Source organism: Delphinus delphis, chromosome 7, assembly GCF_949987515.2.
Source record: "Delphinus delphis chromosome 7, mDelDel1.2, whole genome shotgun sequence".
NCBI lineage: Eukaryota > Metazoa > Chordata > Mammalia > Artiodactyla > Delphinidae > Delphinus > Delphinus delphis.
The window spans coordinates 81321728-81337732 of record NC_082689.1 but is presented as its reverse complement, the minus strand read 5'-3'; the positions used below and the strand labels follow the sequence as shown (position 1 = coordinate 81337732).

At 40.4% G+C, this 16005-nt stretch overlaps 1 protein-coding gene across 1 annotated transcript in view; it reads left to right on the top strand.

Annotated features, from left to right (window-relative positions):
- The first annotated feature begins 572 nt into the window (after positions 1-572).
- The window catches only part of EPC2 (enhancer of polycomb homolog 2), a 108594-nt gene continuing 93161 nt past the window's right edge, over positions 573-16005 (top strand). The window contains exon 1 of the mRNA XM_060016839.1: positions 573-1088. Within this exon, the coding sequence (XP_059872822.1) occupies positions 936-1088 (153 nt within the window). The 5' untranslated portion in view covers positions 573-935. The remainder of the gene's footprint in view (positions 1089-16005) is intronic.

The following is a 16005-nucleotide window of genomic DNA, read 5'->3' as shown; positions in this document are numbered from 1 at the left end:
GCGAGGATGCCTTACCTTGGAGAGCTCTTTCGGTCAGGTACTAAAGAGAGGATGCGGGGAAGAGGGCTGGGACTGCGTAAGCGTTTTCCCGGCAGGAGAGACCCGGCAGGTCTGCGCGTCTCGGAGTGGGCAGAAGGAATGGACCTTTCGCACCTCTCAGGGATGTGCGAATTGGAGGATGCGAATTAGCCGGCGCTCGGGGCGCCTTGGAGATAAGCTCTTTATAAGTAGAGGCTCGGTGGGGCAGTTGTGGCTCCGGTTGACATTTTCCTTTCGCGCTCACAGACTTCTGCACGCTCGCGCTGCTCAGCGCGGCTGTGTTTTGCCCGCCACCGTCCTCCGGGGCACCCAGCGAGCAGGGTGGCGGGGCCGCGGAGGCAGAGGCGCACGCTCGGGGGCGCGGGTTAACTTGCGCACCTGGCACCTGCCACACGGCGAGAGCGCGGGCTGCCGAGCAGAACGCCGCCACCGCCCCCTCACCCGGAGCGGCCCGAGGCTGAGCACGCTCCCGCGGGCCGGCCGCGCCGCGGAGAGAGTGGGTGGGCAGGCGAGGGAGGGGAAGGGAGAGGAAGGAGGGAGGGAGGGAGGGAGAGGGCGAAGCGCGTCCCCGCGGCGGGGGCGCGCTCTCGCGCGGGCTGCCGGGATCGCTCGCCGCCGCTGTGGTAATGTCCGCCATGTTGGCCATGGCGCAGGGAGCGGATCGGGCGGGCGAGCGGCGGATCTAGTGTGTGGAAGCGGCCGCGGGCGGCGGGGGGCTGTTTTCGGGCGGGGTGGGCGCCCATGCTGTGGCCGGGGGCAGTGAGGAGGAGGAGGAGGAGCGGGCCGGCCGCGCTGCACTGAGGAAGGAGGTGGAGGAGGCGGCGGGAGTCCTCCCCCCCTCCCCTCCCGCCCCGCCGCCGCCGCCGCCCGGGCTGTTCCTGTAAGGCGGGGAGACAATGAGTAAACTCTCCTTCCGAGCGCGGGCGCTGGACGCCGCCAAACCGCTGCCTATCTACCGCGGCAAGGACATGCCTGATCTCAACGACTGCGTCTCCATCAACCGGGCCGTGCCCCAGATGCCCACCGGGATGGAGAAGGAGGAGGAATCGGTAGGGACTCGAGTGTTTATTACCCCCCCTTCCCTCCTCCCCCCTCCCCTTTGTCAGTCGGGCTTCGCCATTCACAGAGCGCTTTACGCTCGCTGGAGGGCGCCGCAGCCGCTCTAACGCATGGGACCCTACGCCGGCGGAGTAGCGTAAACCCTCTCGGCCGGCGCAGCGCCCGCCCGCGGCCGCCATGTTGTTGCGTCCCAGTGTTGTGATTAGCTCGCAGCGCCGCTTACGCTGCCGTAAGGGGGCCTTGCCGTAAGCGGCGGCCCGGAATGGCGCAGGGGATGTTCTGGCCGCACTTGGCGTACGGCCTCTGTTTACCTTTTTTTTCTTCCCCCGGCGCGGGATGCGAGGGATCCTTTAACTAGGGAAGATTTCCCCCCCACTTTTAGATTTAGTTTTGCATTGGGTTCTCTTTGAAATGATTTAACGGAAAGTAAAGCGCTTTCAAAACAAACATCATCTTCCTTCTAGCAAGGTAATCCTCGCTCCCCGGCCCGCTTGGGTGCCCGGGATGGAGGTGGTGCAGCACTGCGGCGGGGGAGGGCGGGGGCCGCCACTACCAGCAGGATGTAGCGCTAGAAAGCCGCTGATCGGCTAGCTCCGCTCCGCGGAGCGAGTTCGTTCGGCCTGCCTAGCCGGGACGGCGCCCGCTCAGTGCGCGGCGTTAGAAAGGGACCGGGGATGTTCAGCTGCGAGCCGCCGGCGCTGCGCTGTTCTCGCGCCGCGTTCCGGAGAATTGTCATGTGCGTTGGGGGGGTGTCTTTTAGAAGTTGAGGACCTACTGCATCGAAATTGACAGCTGCATTTTTTATAACAACAGTTTAGGGCAAAAATGCTTTTTCCCCCTGATGGGTTAAATTTTGGATACGGTTGAATTTCACCTGGCTTGACAATGTTTATGACTCTGGAGTGGTGTTACTTGCGTGCGAAGTTCATAGTAACTGCAACCTCAAGAATTTCTTCAATGAACCTGTGGTCCCGCCTTATTGTCAACCCCGGGTGTGCGTGGATTGGTTCCCTTGCTTCTGTGACTGTCAAAAGAAGGCCTGAGGTTTCTGTGATTGGTTTTCTCTTTTGACTATTAATATTGCAGGAAATGCTTTTATGCTTTTGATTGGCTGCTCGAGTTGTGACCTCATTATATTACCCTGTTATTACTACTTTCTGCTGTGATTGAATCGCGTTTCTCGGTGTTTGTTTTTGAAAGCCTTGCACTTGCCGTAGAAAAAGTATGTCCTCAATATCAGATGAACATTCAACTTTTTAAAAAGTAAGCAAGATAAAAACCCAACATTTATGCTGAAGGTTTAGAGCTAAGTCAAATGTGAAAATTCTTTCTGTTTTTAAATAAAATTTATTTCTAGCTTAGCTCAATTTTCCATGGGAAAGATAATTAAAATAAGGAATAGTATGTACAAGAATTAATTTAATTGAGCTTTAAAAAACACAACTTGGGATTCCACAAAGTTACATTTCTATTAGTGTTATTTCCCAAAAAGAAAGGTGGCTAATGAGTCTTTTTTTAAAAATTATTTTATTTATTTTTGGCTTATTTAATTAATTAATTTATTTGTTGGGTCTTCGTTGCTGCGCGGGGGCTTTCTCTAGTTGCCGCGAGCGGGGGCTACTCTTCGTTGCTGTGCGCGGGATTCTCATTGCAATGGCTTCGCTGTTGAGGAGCACGGGCTCTAGGCGCCTGGGCTTCAGTAGTTTTGGCACACAGGCTCAGTAGTTGTGGCTCGCGGGCTCTAGAGCGCAGGCTCAGTAGTTGCGGCGCACGGGCTTAGTTGCTCCGCGGCATGTGGGATCTTCCTGGACCAGGGATCAAACCCGTGTCCCCTTCATGGGCAGGCATAATCTTATCCACTGCGCCACCGGGGAAGCTCATGAGTCTTAAAGTATCAATATTGTATGTAATTACTTGGACCCTATTATTTTGGTTTGGGAAGAACTTGAATCAAGAAACTTGTTCTAGAATGAATAGTTAGCCCCTGGAAGATATATTACTTTTTGCAAACAGTGATTAGCAATGCACTTATTTATTGCTTTAGGTCCTTGGTCACATAGGTCTTGGTATTTTATCTTAATTTAGAAGAAAACTTGCAATTTAGTTCCTGTTTTAATGATGCATTACAAATAAATGCTTAACCCCCTTACAATTTTGTACTATAATGCTAACCTTTTCAGTAAAACTTGTGATTTTCAATCTAGAGCATGGGTGCTAATTTTTATTATTTTCAGTAGCCTGCTTCAACTGCCCAATTTTAGGTAAGAAGAAATCCAAATTCTGGTAGAACTAGAGTTGCAACTCAGGACTTCTGACTCTTTATCCTGTCTTTTCTGCCTCTTCAATGTTACAAGTGAAGGTTCTTAAAATCAAAACTAAACAAACTCTGACAGTTAAGATTTATAATCTAGAGTCTTTTGCTTTCCATAATGTCCAGTTGGGGTTTTTTTTTTTTTTTTCTTTTTTAGTAGTGCATTGCCTTAACCATTAGGCCACCTCGTCCCATTCGTTTTCTTTTTTAAAGTAACATGTAGGTCAGAGGACTTGTGCTTCAGTGAGTAACAGCCAATTCAGTTGTTCTGGTCGTATTTATAGGACCTATTAAACATAATTATTTGTTCTCTATATAATCTGCCTTGATAAACAGTTCTAAGAAGCAGTAAAATATAAATTTCATGAATGTGTCACTTGAGTTGTGTTTCAATTTAACTTCCATTATCAAAATATTCTAATTAGTTCCCTTTGTAAGTATATTCTTTTTAATCACATAACTTGTTAAAAATCAACAACAAAAACCTTGGTTTATGGGTTTATAGTTGTTGCTTGGCATTTCTAAATCATCCACAGTATGTCCTCTTCCTGCTTGGTTGGCAGAATAATTTGACTTCACTTTATGGCTTCCTGGATCCACTGCCCCCATCTCCCTATCCCCACACCCCGGCCATAAGATGAAGGACTGTCTCCGTGTAGCTATTGGACTATTATTAGACTTTGTTTATGTAGTCATAAACTCAGTTTTGAGTTACATTTTGATAATACCTAGGTGAGGTGGTCTAGATGTCCTTTGGCACTGAAGCACTCTGTCATTGCTGGCCATATCATTCTTTTAGTTCTTCTCTTTTGGACACGAAAGCATACTTCTTTTCTTTCCTTTCCTATGTTCATCGTATTTGCCTAAGGTCTGCCAGTTGGCATCCTCTTATAACTCAGTGTCTCTGGTGCTCCTCATGGCACTTGGTCTAGGTCAGATACTTTAGAGTTACTTAGAATCTAAACAACCAGAAAGATCAGGTAATTGGTATTCTGCTACCTCCCCAGGAGTGTTGTATAATGATAGCTGATGATTTTAATAATATCTACCATTTTTTGAACACTTGTTGAGCTGCAGGTACTGTGCTAAGAACTTTACATATATTATTCCATTTAATCCTCTTTCAAATCAACTTTTTGAGGTATAATCTGTATAAAATAAAACAGACCCATTTAAAGCATAGGGTTTAAAGAGTTCTGACAAATGTGTACACCCATGGAAATATCATCACAATCAAGATATAGGAACATATCAAATACCCTAAAAGTTCCCTTTTGCTTCTTTGCAAGTCTGTCCTTCCAGTAGTTCTAAGCCTTCTTTCACTAGATTAGTTTTATCTTTTTTAGAATTTCATATAAATGGAATCATACATACTTTTTTATGTCTGGCTTCTTTTGCTTAGTGTGATGCAGTAAAGATTCATTCCTGTTGGGTATATTAGTCTATATACTGAATGCTGAATAACATTTCAGTGAATTGATATACTATAATATATTCATCCATCCGTCTGTTGTTGGATGTTTGAGTTATTTCTAGTTTTTGGTTTTCATTTAATCTTTGTAACAGCCCTAAAGTTCTCACTGCTGATAACTGACAGGACTAGAATTCAAACTCTTGTCCTTTATGTAACAAAAACCCATTCTCATAACCACGGTGCTTCGTATTGACTTCTTACAGAACCCCGAATTATCTTCTGAACTGTTATTAAGTTCATTATAGTTTCTGTGAGTAATTTTTACCTTTTATAATTATGGGAACTTTAAAAAGTGATATTGATTTTATTGGAATATTAAATTATTAAGAAGTGTAGTTTTTATCACTTAACTGTGTCTGACTTTTGCTCTAGGCCTTTCACATTTTTTTTGTCTTTTTTTTTTTCTTAGAAGTCTTATCAACTTTGCTTCTCCATATATTGGCATCATTATGTTTGAGTGTTTATGGTATCTTAAGTATGTAAGAAATTTGTGGTAAACTATTTTATTTTTTAGATTTTTTCCTAATAGAATGTAATCTCTGTAAGGGCAAGGATCTTTGCATGTTTTGTTCATTAATATACTCCAGTTGCCCAGAACTGTGCCTTAACACGTAACATATGCTTGATAAATGTTTGTTGAGTGTTGGATGAGCTTCTACTTCTATACCAAGAGCTATGTTTTTGTGAAACTCTAGCTCTGTGTGTGTGTGTATGTGTATAATTCATTAGCAGAATTTGGTAAATTACTCTTCCAGATGCTCTTTTTGGTTTCTTACTTTGGAACTATGTATACTTAAATACTAAATCTTTTTATTTCCTCTTGAGTCAGAGGCCTCTTTAAATGCAGAATTTCTTACGCAGAGTATGGCTGCAGTATTGGTCTTTATCTTGCGTTAATTATTCCTCTCATAGGTGTATGTAGCTTTGCGTAAAATACCTCCTCACATTAGAGTGAGCCAAAATCTACATGAAGTATATGATTCCACTTGTTTTTAAAGTAAAAGACCATGATTGATTTAGATTGCCATTTCTCTGCTCATGTTAGTTGCCTGATTTTTGTCGTTATCTTAATATTTTAAGTGATATTTTGAATGATAGGGTCAGAATATATTCAGTCTTTCTACCATTTCAGAGTTATCTTTGGTACTAATATATTTCATGTTTCATAATAGAAGGGTTCTAGGATATAAAATACAATTTTGTAGATTGATATTGTAAAAACATTACACATTTATTATTTCATCAAAAGCAGATATTGGCCAGGTATCGTGTAAGTGCCAGGCTTTATCTGAATAAGATATTGGAAAACTGTTTAAAGGGGTTTAAATATCAAAAGTATTGTAAAGCTGTGTGCTGAAGTGTTGTTAGGATTAAAAGAAGCATACGATACAGATCTTGACTTCAGGGAACTTAAATGAGTCATTGGGGACTTAAATGAGTCATTGGGGTCAAAAACATATCTTGAAAGTTAGCAAAAAACTACCAGGTTAAGTCAACCTGACAGACATTTAAAAGAGCATTAGAAAAAGTTAGATGTCAATATAGTGGACAGGAATAAGAGTAAACTGTTGCTGGAATGTACAGAGAAGTCTTCTTGGAAAGAAATTTAGTAATTTGGGCTTTAAGGTTTGATTTTATAGTGTATGTTGAAGCAAATACTTGAGTACAGGAATATTTAAAGCAAGTTCTATGGATGTTAAGTAGACTAAAGGAAGGTTCTTCCGTGTTATATTTTTAATCTATCCTTGTTTATTCTTTTTCCCCTGCTGATAGAAACTTCAGGACGGTAACACTGTTATTTCTGAGCACATTATTCTCGTAGCTCTTTCTCCTTTATTTGGACATGCAGATGGCTTTCACTTCTTTTCTTCCCCTTCCTTTGTTCCCTGCTATATCTTCAGCACTAGAAACTGTTTAGAACATAGACAGCACTATGTAAATATTTGGTGAATGAATGAATAAAAGTTGGGATGGAGATTAGATTTTTGAAAGAGGAGAATTATACCAGATTTTAGATAGTTTTAAATGTTAGGTCCAGGAGTTTGTAGGAAGGTGTAGAACAAAGTATTGAGGTGTAAGTATGAAGTCTGTTTCTAGTTTTGGTTCTGTCCTTAAGGGGCCATATTATCTGGGAAAGTTTGCCTACCTTCTCTGAGCCTCACGTCAATCATCACTACCATCACAGCTACCATTTATTGAGTGTATGTTAGTGAGTGTGTTGAGCATGTGCCAGGCACTTTATTAAACTCAGTAGGTGATTTAGAGCTCATTATAATGGTAGGATGTGTAGATGCTATTATCTCTTTTCCAGAAGAAGAAACTGAAGCTTTAGAAATTAAGCAACTTGCCCAGGGTCACCCCTACCTATACCAGAACATGGGAGAGCTAGTATTTTAACTCATGCCCTGTGGGTGATTGACTCCAGTGCTCTCATCTTCACCATTGCTTCATCTGTAAAATGAGTGGGTTGAGAACTAGATGATATCTAAAGTTCATTACATCTCTTCTGTTCAATCATTTATTAGCCCATGGGCACGGAGGAGTCATTTTTCTCAGGGAATGATGTCATGAAAGAAACTTTGTAGAGAATGCCTTTTGTAAACATGTTCCTTTTTTAAAAAATGTAAAGGAATGGTTTATCTGTTGTCTTAAGTTTAGATTTCTTATGCATCAGTTCTTTAAAAATGAGGCCTAGGGTTTCCCTGGTGGCGCAGTGGTTGAGAATCTGCCTGCCAATGCAGGGGACACGGGTTCGAGCCCTGGTCTGGGAAGGTCCCACATGCCGCGGAGCAACTGGGCCCGTGAGCCACAGTTACTGAGCCTGCGCGTCTGGAGCCTGTGCTCCGCAACAAGAGAGCCGCGATAGTGAGAGGCCCGCGCACCGCGATGAAGAATGGCCCCCGCTTGCCACAACTAGAGAAAGCCCTCGCACAGAAACGAAGACCCAACACAGCCATAAGTAAATAAATAAATAAATTTAAAACTCTGAAAAAAAAAAAGAGGCCTAAAGATATTTGACATGTGGAACCATTAGGTTGGTTTCAAGTAACAGAAACCAAATTTGATATCTTTAAGGTTCCTGGGGGTTGTCTCACAGGCACCAAGGAAGGTTTGAACAGTCAAGGCTTGGCTAGCCAGGAACCAGGGCAGCTGTGGGCCCTTCAGCAGCAACTGACATTAATATCACTCAATTCTAGTAATTCTCGACTTTTGAGAAGTAGTATAGGGTAGTGGTTAAGTGCATGTATTCTGGAGCCAGACTCTATGGGTTTGAGTCCTTGGGCGGATTAATTTCATCTGTAAAATTTCATGGGGATTGTTGGGAAGATGAATTGTAGTGTGCTTGGAATAGTTTGTGACATGCAGCAAGCATTCAATAAATATTAGCTATTATCATCACTGCTGTATTTCTTTTAGCTTCAAACTCCAGATTCCTTGCATAGCTCTAATCCAGAGGGCCGACTTTGGAGGAAATATCAAGAAGTAAGGGATGGAGACAGTGATCAGTTCTTTGATGATGCATTCTGAAGATGGGCATTAGGATAATCTCCTAGATCTCTGTCTGTTGAGATGTGGTTATCTTATATCAGAGTTTTTAACAAGTATCAAGATCAATGTCAGACACTTCTGAAGGCAAGAATTTTATAAAGTTACACTAAGGAATCTATTGAAATAATGCCCAGTTCATCTGTCAGAAGATGACTTTCATGTGGTTGAATGTTGTGTTTAACCACATTGTATTAAAGTTTCACACTATTTCATGCAAAACAAACAAACCGACAAAGAAACAAAAACAAAGCCCTCCAGATTCCTGAGATAGAGGACATTATTGATTTAGCTTGTATCAGGTATCTATCTACTTCTAAGTCAAGGAACAGGGGAAGTTAGTATACAAGTGCTGTTAAGGGCTACCCTCCTGAGAATGGGGCTTAGCTAGGGAGCTGCCCTGAGAGACCTAATACTGGTGGATATATAACATCATTATTAGAAGTTACGAAGTTAGATTGGTTTAATCCGTGGTTTGACCCAAGGTGAATGTGTATACTTAGTTGTGTTTTTGCAAACCTCAAATTTGTAAGGTGTTCTAAGGAGATTAGAATATTTTGTATTATGGGGTTTTTTTTTGTTTTTTTTTTTGCGGTACGTGGGCCTCTCACTGTTGTGGCCTCTCCCATTGCGGAGCACAGGCTCCGGACGCGCAGACCCAGCAGACATGGCTCATGGGCCCAGCTGCTCCGCGGTATGTGGGATCCTCCCAGACCGGGGCACGAACCTGCATCCCCTGCATCGGCAGGCGGACCCTCAACCACTGTGCCACCAGGGAAGCCCCTGTATTATGTTTTTTAATGAAACTTGAATTAAGGACTGTAGAAGAAGTCTCCAAAATCCTTTTAAAGAAAGCAAATGTTCCACACTTACTAATATTCAGAGCAGTAAGGGATGAAATTTTCTGTGACTTCAAATAAATTATTTAACCTTCCTGGCCCTTAGTTTCCTCATTTGTGAAATAGAATTGGACTGAGAATTGGACTGAATGATCTTTAAAGTACCTTTGGCTCTAAAAATTACTTGCTTCTTTGAATTCACATGTCTACTTACTGGGCATATTGTACAGAATGTAAATCAGATGAGAAGAACTAATAAATGAGAGACTGAATATTAGGAAGATATTAATAGGTAAAATTTAACTCTTTAACACTATTGGAATGCTGTCTATTTGGTTTAGAGTTCTTTTTTTATGAGGATCAGTTACATTTATCCACTATCTTGTACTATTTTTTCCTAGAGATCAAGAGAGCAATCCACTCTGTGTGTTTTGCGTATGATCAGTTCCCTTGCTTTCATGAAATTTTCACTATCTTTACTACTATTACTGATTGCTATAAATGTTTTGAATTTTGGTATACTTACAGCTCATAACATGAGTTTATTTTAATTTTTTAATATCTCATGTTTTTCACTTGAGGGGTGTGTGTGTATGGGTACGGTTATAGCATGACAGAGTAAGTACATGTGAGAGAATAGACATTTATTTTCTCACGTAGACCAGATGCCTTAAGGATGCTTTCATTTCTTCGTTTTATTCAGCACAGGCTGGATACCTACCCAGGCACTTATGTGATAGAAAGTTTGTAATACAGACATTGACCATGATCCTGGCACTGGGATTGAATTTGATTGTATTACTAAATATACAGTTGGGCATCTTATTTCATTTTAAGTAGAGGTGAAGTAGAGAAAGTAATGGAAGCATAGGGGACAGCATGAGGAGGAAAGGATGATAGGTAGGAATAAGCCATGAAGCAGACCTATGTAGATAGCAGAAGGTCCATTATAATTATTTGATTTTTATCTTAAAACTGATTTTTTGCCTTGTCTACACTTAAATGGAACAGAACTTCAGATTTGCCTACTTCATTATGCATTACTGTTCTTTGTGGGATTAATACTGGAGGAAGAGGGCAGTCACTTCCAGATTCTCTCTACCACCATTTCCTTATATCTGCTTTTAGGTTTCTTTTTTCTCGTCAGCTAGTTTTACTTGCAGAGGAACTCAGAGTGGAAGAGTCTGCCTGTCTGTTAGCTCTCTAACTCGCATCCGTATCTTTGCTTTTCGCTTTCTTACCTCCTTTTTTGTCGTTGTTGGCAGAAGAGCATGAGATTGTTGGTTGGGGAGTTGACAAGCAGCCCTAAATTGTACAGCTAATTTGATGAAGTTGTTGGAACTTTGAAATTGTGACGTAGGTTTCAATTTTGGCTTCTATCACTTTCCCTCTGGGCAAGATACATTACTTTATCTCTTTAAGTCACATTTCTTCGTATGTTTAATGAGAAGTATCTCAAAAGGTAATTTTAAAGATTACCTTTTTTGTAAAAACTTAAGTCAGTGCCTTATACAGATGACTGCTATTTTTTTAATTATTAAAGACGATTTTCAGTTATACAGGATAATAAATGTAAAGGAATATAGAAGAGTAAAATATCCAGAGTATCTTCATACATTACTCTGTGGTGTGGTTTCACATTTTTTCTCCTGCCAGTTAAATATATTTTTATAGCTTTCAAACATTAGCAAATCAGTATGTATATTTTGCTCCTTCCATCTTTGTTTCCTGGCAGAGCAGTTAACAATCAAATTGATTAAAAAAATGAAAGTCTTTAAAAATTAGCAGCCAAGAGGACTAAATCTTCAGCTAATTCTCAGAGTAATAATTGAATCCTGAATAATTGCTAGTTAAATATTGTATTTGTTTTTAGAAGTTACTATTTTTTTTAGACAGATTAGTCATGGAGGAAACTCATGGAGATTTTAGTGATGAAAATCTGTTCAGTGGGAGGTGTACACTAGAGAATGAATGATGAGAGATATTGTAATATACCAGTGAACCCTGGGATGAACACCTAAGTTTGGGAACTAGCAGGCTACTGAAGAGGGTAATCTTGCCATTTGTTTGATCCTTGAGATGTTTCTAAACTGGGACATTTTTGACATTCAGTTCGTAGCTGGTTGAATGGACTGTCACAGGCATACCAGGATGTTTGTTACATCAGTCTTCTGCCCACTAATTCCTGGTAGCATTCCAATTGGAATAACCTCCAAATGTTCCCTCCCTCAAGTTTTCCCAATGTGGACTATTGCAGTTGATTTGAGAACCATTATCCAAGGCTTCTTAAATTTTTTTTGTGACTTGGACTCCTTTGGCAGTCTGTTGAAACTCCTCAGAATGATGTTTTAAATGCATAAAATCAACTAAACTAGTTATATTGAAATAAGTTATCAAAGTATTAAGACAACTTTTAATTTACATGCTTTATTAACACATTAATAATAGGATCTAGAGTTGGATCTGATTATCTTTTCAAAGTAATGGTAAGTATAAATATTGTGACAAGTGCAACCACTGTAACATGACAATGAAAAGGTTTGTGATTTCTGTTGCATTGCTAGGTCACAAGTATTGCTAATACTACTGTGGTCTGTTGCCTATGTTAATAATTGAAGGAAATGGTAAATTTTTTAGAAGTTAGTGAAATTAGAGAAACGATTATTTTCTCATCTAAGTTCATGGGCTCCTCAATGCTTTCTGTGAATGTTTTGGGGAATATGACCTGAGGTTCAGAACCCCTCAAGAGTTTCTGTCGCCTAAATGGCAGTTCTATTTCTGTGTCATCCTTGTCCCCAAAATATAGTCAGGCTACGGATTTTATCCCCATCATTATAAAGGAGATGCTACTATAAACAGAATTTTTTTTTCATGTTTAAGACATTTTCTAGCTTTTTAAAATTGAAAAGTAATAGGCCCACATGATTTAAAGATAAAAACCTTATAGCAGAAACTAACATACATAAAAAGTAAATGTCCTTCCCTACGTCCCCAGACACTCTACAGAGGCAGCTATTGGTAGCATTGTGTGCGTGTGCGTGCGTTAGAAAATTTCTAAACAAATGCTTTTTACTTGGTAAAGTGGACACATTTTTCTCTTGTTGTATTCATTTTATAAGTGAGTAATATGTGACCTTAGAGTTAATTTTTTAATCTAGAGTCATAAAGTCAGGTAATTTTTTTTTTTTTTAAAGTCAGGTAATTTTGATTTTAAATTTCTTCTCTTTAAAATCTCTCAGGAATTGAGAATTGGCGTATTGTAGTTTTCTGTTGGATTGTTTGGAGTTTGGTTATCAAACCTTAACTTGTTATTCCCATGTGGGAATTTGGTTGTTAGTACGCCTTGCATTGTACATAGTAAGGCTTTTATTTATTTTCCTATATATAAAGTATGTTAAAGTCAGATTAACTATTGATTAAGTAACTTGTCAGTGTGTGTTTTCTCTAACAATTATTTACAGTTTTGAATAGCATCCTAGGTCAGAAGAGCAACAATAGGATACCCTTTTGAAGAAAGCTGTCTTATTTCAGGTATCACTTCGGTAAGGTGGATCTTTCGTACAGATTGCACCCTGTCAGACTTTCACTGTAGTCGTCTGTAATGTTTATTCATTTAGTAAATAGCTCCATGAACACAGGAATTGTGTGTGTGTTACCTTTGTGTCGATCATCCAATACAGTAAATGACATATGGCAGTTACTCACTAAATATTTGCCAACAGAATGAACAACGTCTGCTTTGCACTTGAGATACAGAAAGGGATAAGATGTGCTACCTGTCTTCAGCTTGTACTTCCCCCGAAAAGAGTACACAGATAACTCCATGTGAGGTTTAGTGTGTTATGTGGAAGATAAAAATGATATTGTGGAAATTTGTGTCACAAGGGACATGATTTGAATTGGAATAGTATATATGAATTTAAGTAATAGCTAATTGAGTATAATGCATTATTTAAGTAATTTTTACAAATTAGTTTTGAAATTATTTCCATATGCCAGAATGCCATGAGTTTTTAAAGATTCATGTCATTACTTTTCATATTGAGAAGTGTGTAACGCCCAGGAGAGTTGTTAGAGGGTTGAAAGAATTTTTGTGGTCTCATGTAAGTTCACCTCTTAGGACAGGCAAACTCGTGTTAAGAATAGTGCCTGTTTAAAGAGTTCTAGGGAAAAGGAAACTTTGTGTTATGGAGAATGGCCTAAAGAAACAGTGCTGTTTGATTATTAGACAGTGTACAGATTTACTTCCTTTTGTTTAAAGCACAGGGGCCACTTTCCATAAAGAAAGCACTATACTAGGAAGAAGATTGTCTATACATTATAGGTGCTTTGATAAGTAGTAGTTACCCTTCAGCCTTATTTGAAATAGCTCAACCATCTTAGCAGAATTCATCAGCGCTCTCAAAATACCTCAAGAAAAAAAAAATTACAAAAGGTTTAGGTCAGTGATTTTCAAATTTCGGCATGCCTCAGAATCACCTGGGACACTGATCAACTGGGCTCCATTCCCAGAGTGTAGGGTTCAGTAGGTGCAGAATGGGGCCCACGGAATTTGCATTATTAACAATTCCCAGGTGATCCTAATGCTGCTTGTCCAGTGACCCCACTTTGAGAACCACCAATTTAAGAGGGAAAATAGTTGTTCTCATCTTGGCCACACATCACATTATCTGGGATGCTTTTGTAAAGTACAGGTGTAGGCTTTCCCCTAGGTTTACCAATCAAATCACAATTTATGGGTGATTCTGATTCTAGATAGGAAAAAAGGATTAGTATCTGTGCCTATGATCCCTGCCTTTCTGTCTTGCCATTTTACCACTCCTTTCAGGGTTCCTTCTCTTGTGCTCTCATTCATTGGCTTTCAGACTTTTTTGACTGTAACTGTGTGTGTGTGTGTATGTGTGTGTGTGTGTGTGTACCCCAAATAAAGTACAGCTTGACACACACATACTAATATACAGTTTTTATTTTTTGTAGTAGTTATGTTCTATAAAGTTGCCATGTACAATGAAGTAGTGAATATTGAACCATTGCTCCTCGACTCCTTTTAGCCTCTGGTCACAGTATTTCATCAAGCAAACAATGCATAACCTTGCATTATATATGTTTCTGTTAAAGATACTTTTATGTGTTGTTGATTTATTGACATTGAACTCAGAGCCAGCAGCACTATAGCTCATGACTGAATGAAGCTTATCTAACACAGATTTTCTCTGTAAGGCACATTACAGCCTTCTCCTGCTTAGAAACATTAGGCAGCACCTCACTGTATTTGGGGGAGAGGCGCGTAAACAATGATATCTTCAAAAAACCCCACAAAAATGTGAAAAGCATGGCACTGAATAGAATGTTAAAAGGACACGTGTTTACAGTATGAGAGCTGAAGCAGGAAGTCAGAGCATTGCCTAGTTTGACCTCAGCTGGGAGCCTGTGGACCAGTGGGGCGACTCAAATTCTTTGCCACTCTGCACATTCTGTGAATGACTGTGAAATCAAAGTATTGATTGGGGTCACAGATAAACTTTAACTAGTAGATGAATTTGCAAGAATGGAATTTGTGAGCCAGTGAGGATTGGCTGTACATATTTTTTCCCTTTTCATTTCTGTTTTGTTAAATGAGCTACTCTGTTGATTTCATTTCATGATTCACCAGTGGTTCAACCTACAGTTTGAAAAACACTGCTCTAACTCAGCAACAGAGATTATGTATTATTTACTCCTTATGTAATGATAAAGTAGTAAGTGATATTAAACTCTCTCTCCATGTGTACACACACACTCTCTTCTTTCATTTAGAGACCATAGGGTTTAATCTTGATAATAGGGAGCTAGGCTTTTGGAGGTACATCATCAGGTTTGTCTTTGTAAAAGGTCAGTGTTGTCAGATGGATCGTGGAGGGCGGCACATGGGTGGTAGCAGCAGTGGGGGCGGTGGCGGCGGCGGCAGTGGCAGAAGACTAGAGACAAAGCTAGCTATGAGGCCAGTGCACTGGAAATGGGATTTCTAGCTGTGTGTTTTCAGCAGATTTGTGATAGAGTAAAAACAATTTCGATGCCTCGTGAATTAAGAGGTTTCAGTTGTCTTAATTTTATATCAGGGTTTCTTAACTAATGTCTCTGGTACCTAGATAGACTTAATGGGGTCTGAGAACTTACTGAATTTTTTCTTTAACCACAGTTTTATATGTATGTCTCCTCCTTCTCTCCAATCACCAGTTATAATGGACTAAATGACTCAGAGGAAGTTAAGAATCTCTTTTTAGTAGATAATACAGATTTTTTTCATTGTTAAGCCTCATTTTATATGAATTACAAAGTTCTAAATATTCTGAGATGTCTAAGGAGGTATTTAAAAAGCCCTATATTGAGTTTATACTGTTGTGAAATGCAGAATTTTTTTTTTTTTTTTTTTTTTTTTTTGCGGTACGCGGGCCTCTCCCGTTGCGGAGCACAGGCTCCGGACGCGCAGGCTCAGCGACCATGGCTCACGGGCCCAGCCACTCCGCGGCATGTAGGATCCTCCCGGATCGGGGCACGAACCCGCGTCCCCTGCATCGTCAGGCGGACTCTCAACCACTGCGCCACCAGGGAAGCCCAAAATGCAGAATTTTATTCATGGATTCTTGGAGTTTTTACATGGAAACCCATCACCGAAGAATATAAATGTATTGATTATAAAGGAAGAATCTTTGTTTTAAGCACTAAAGTAAAATGTATTGTTTGCCTGTATTGCAGTG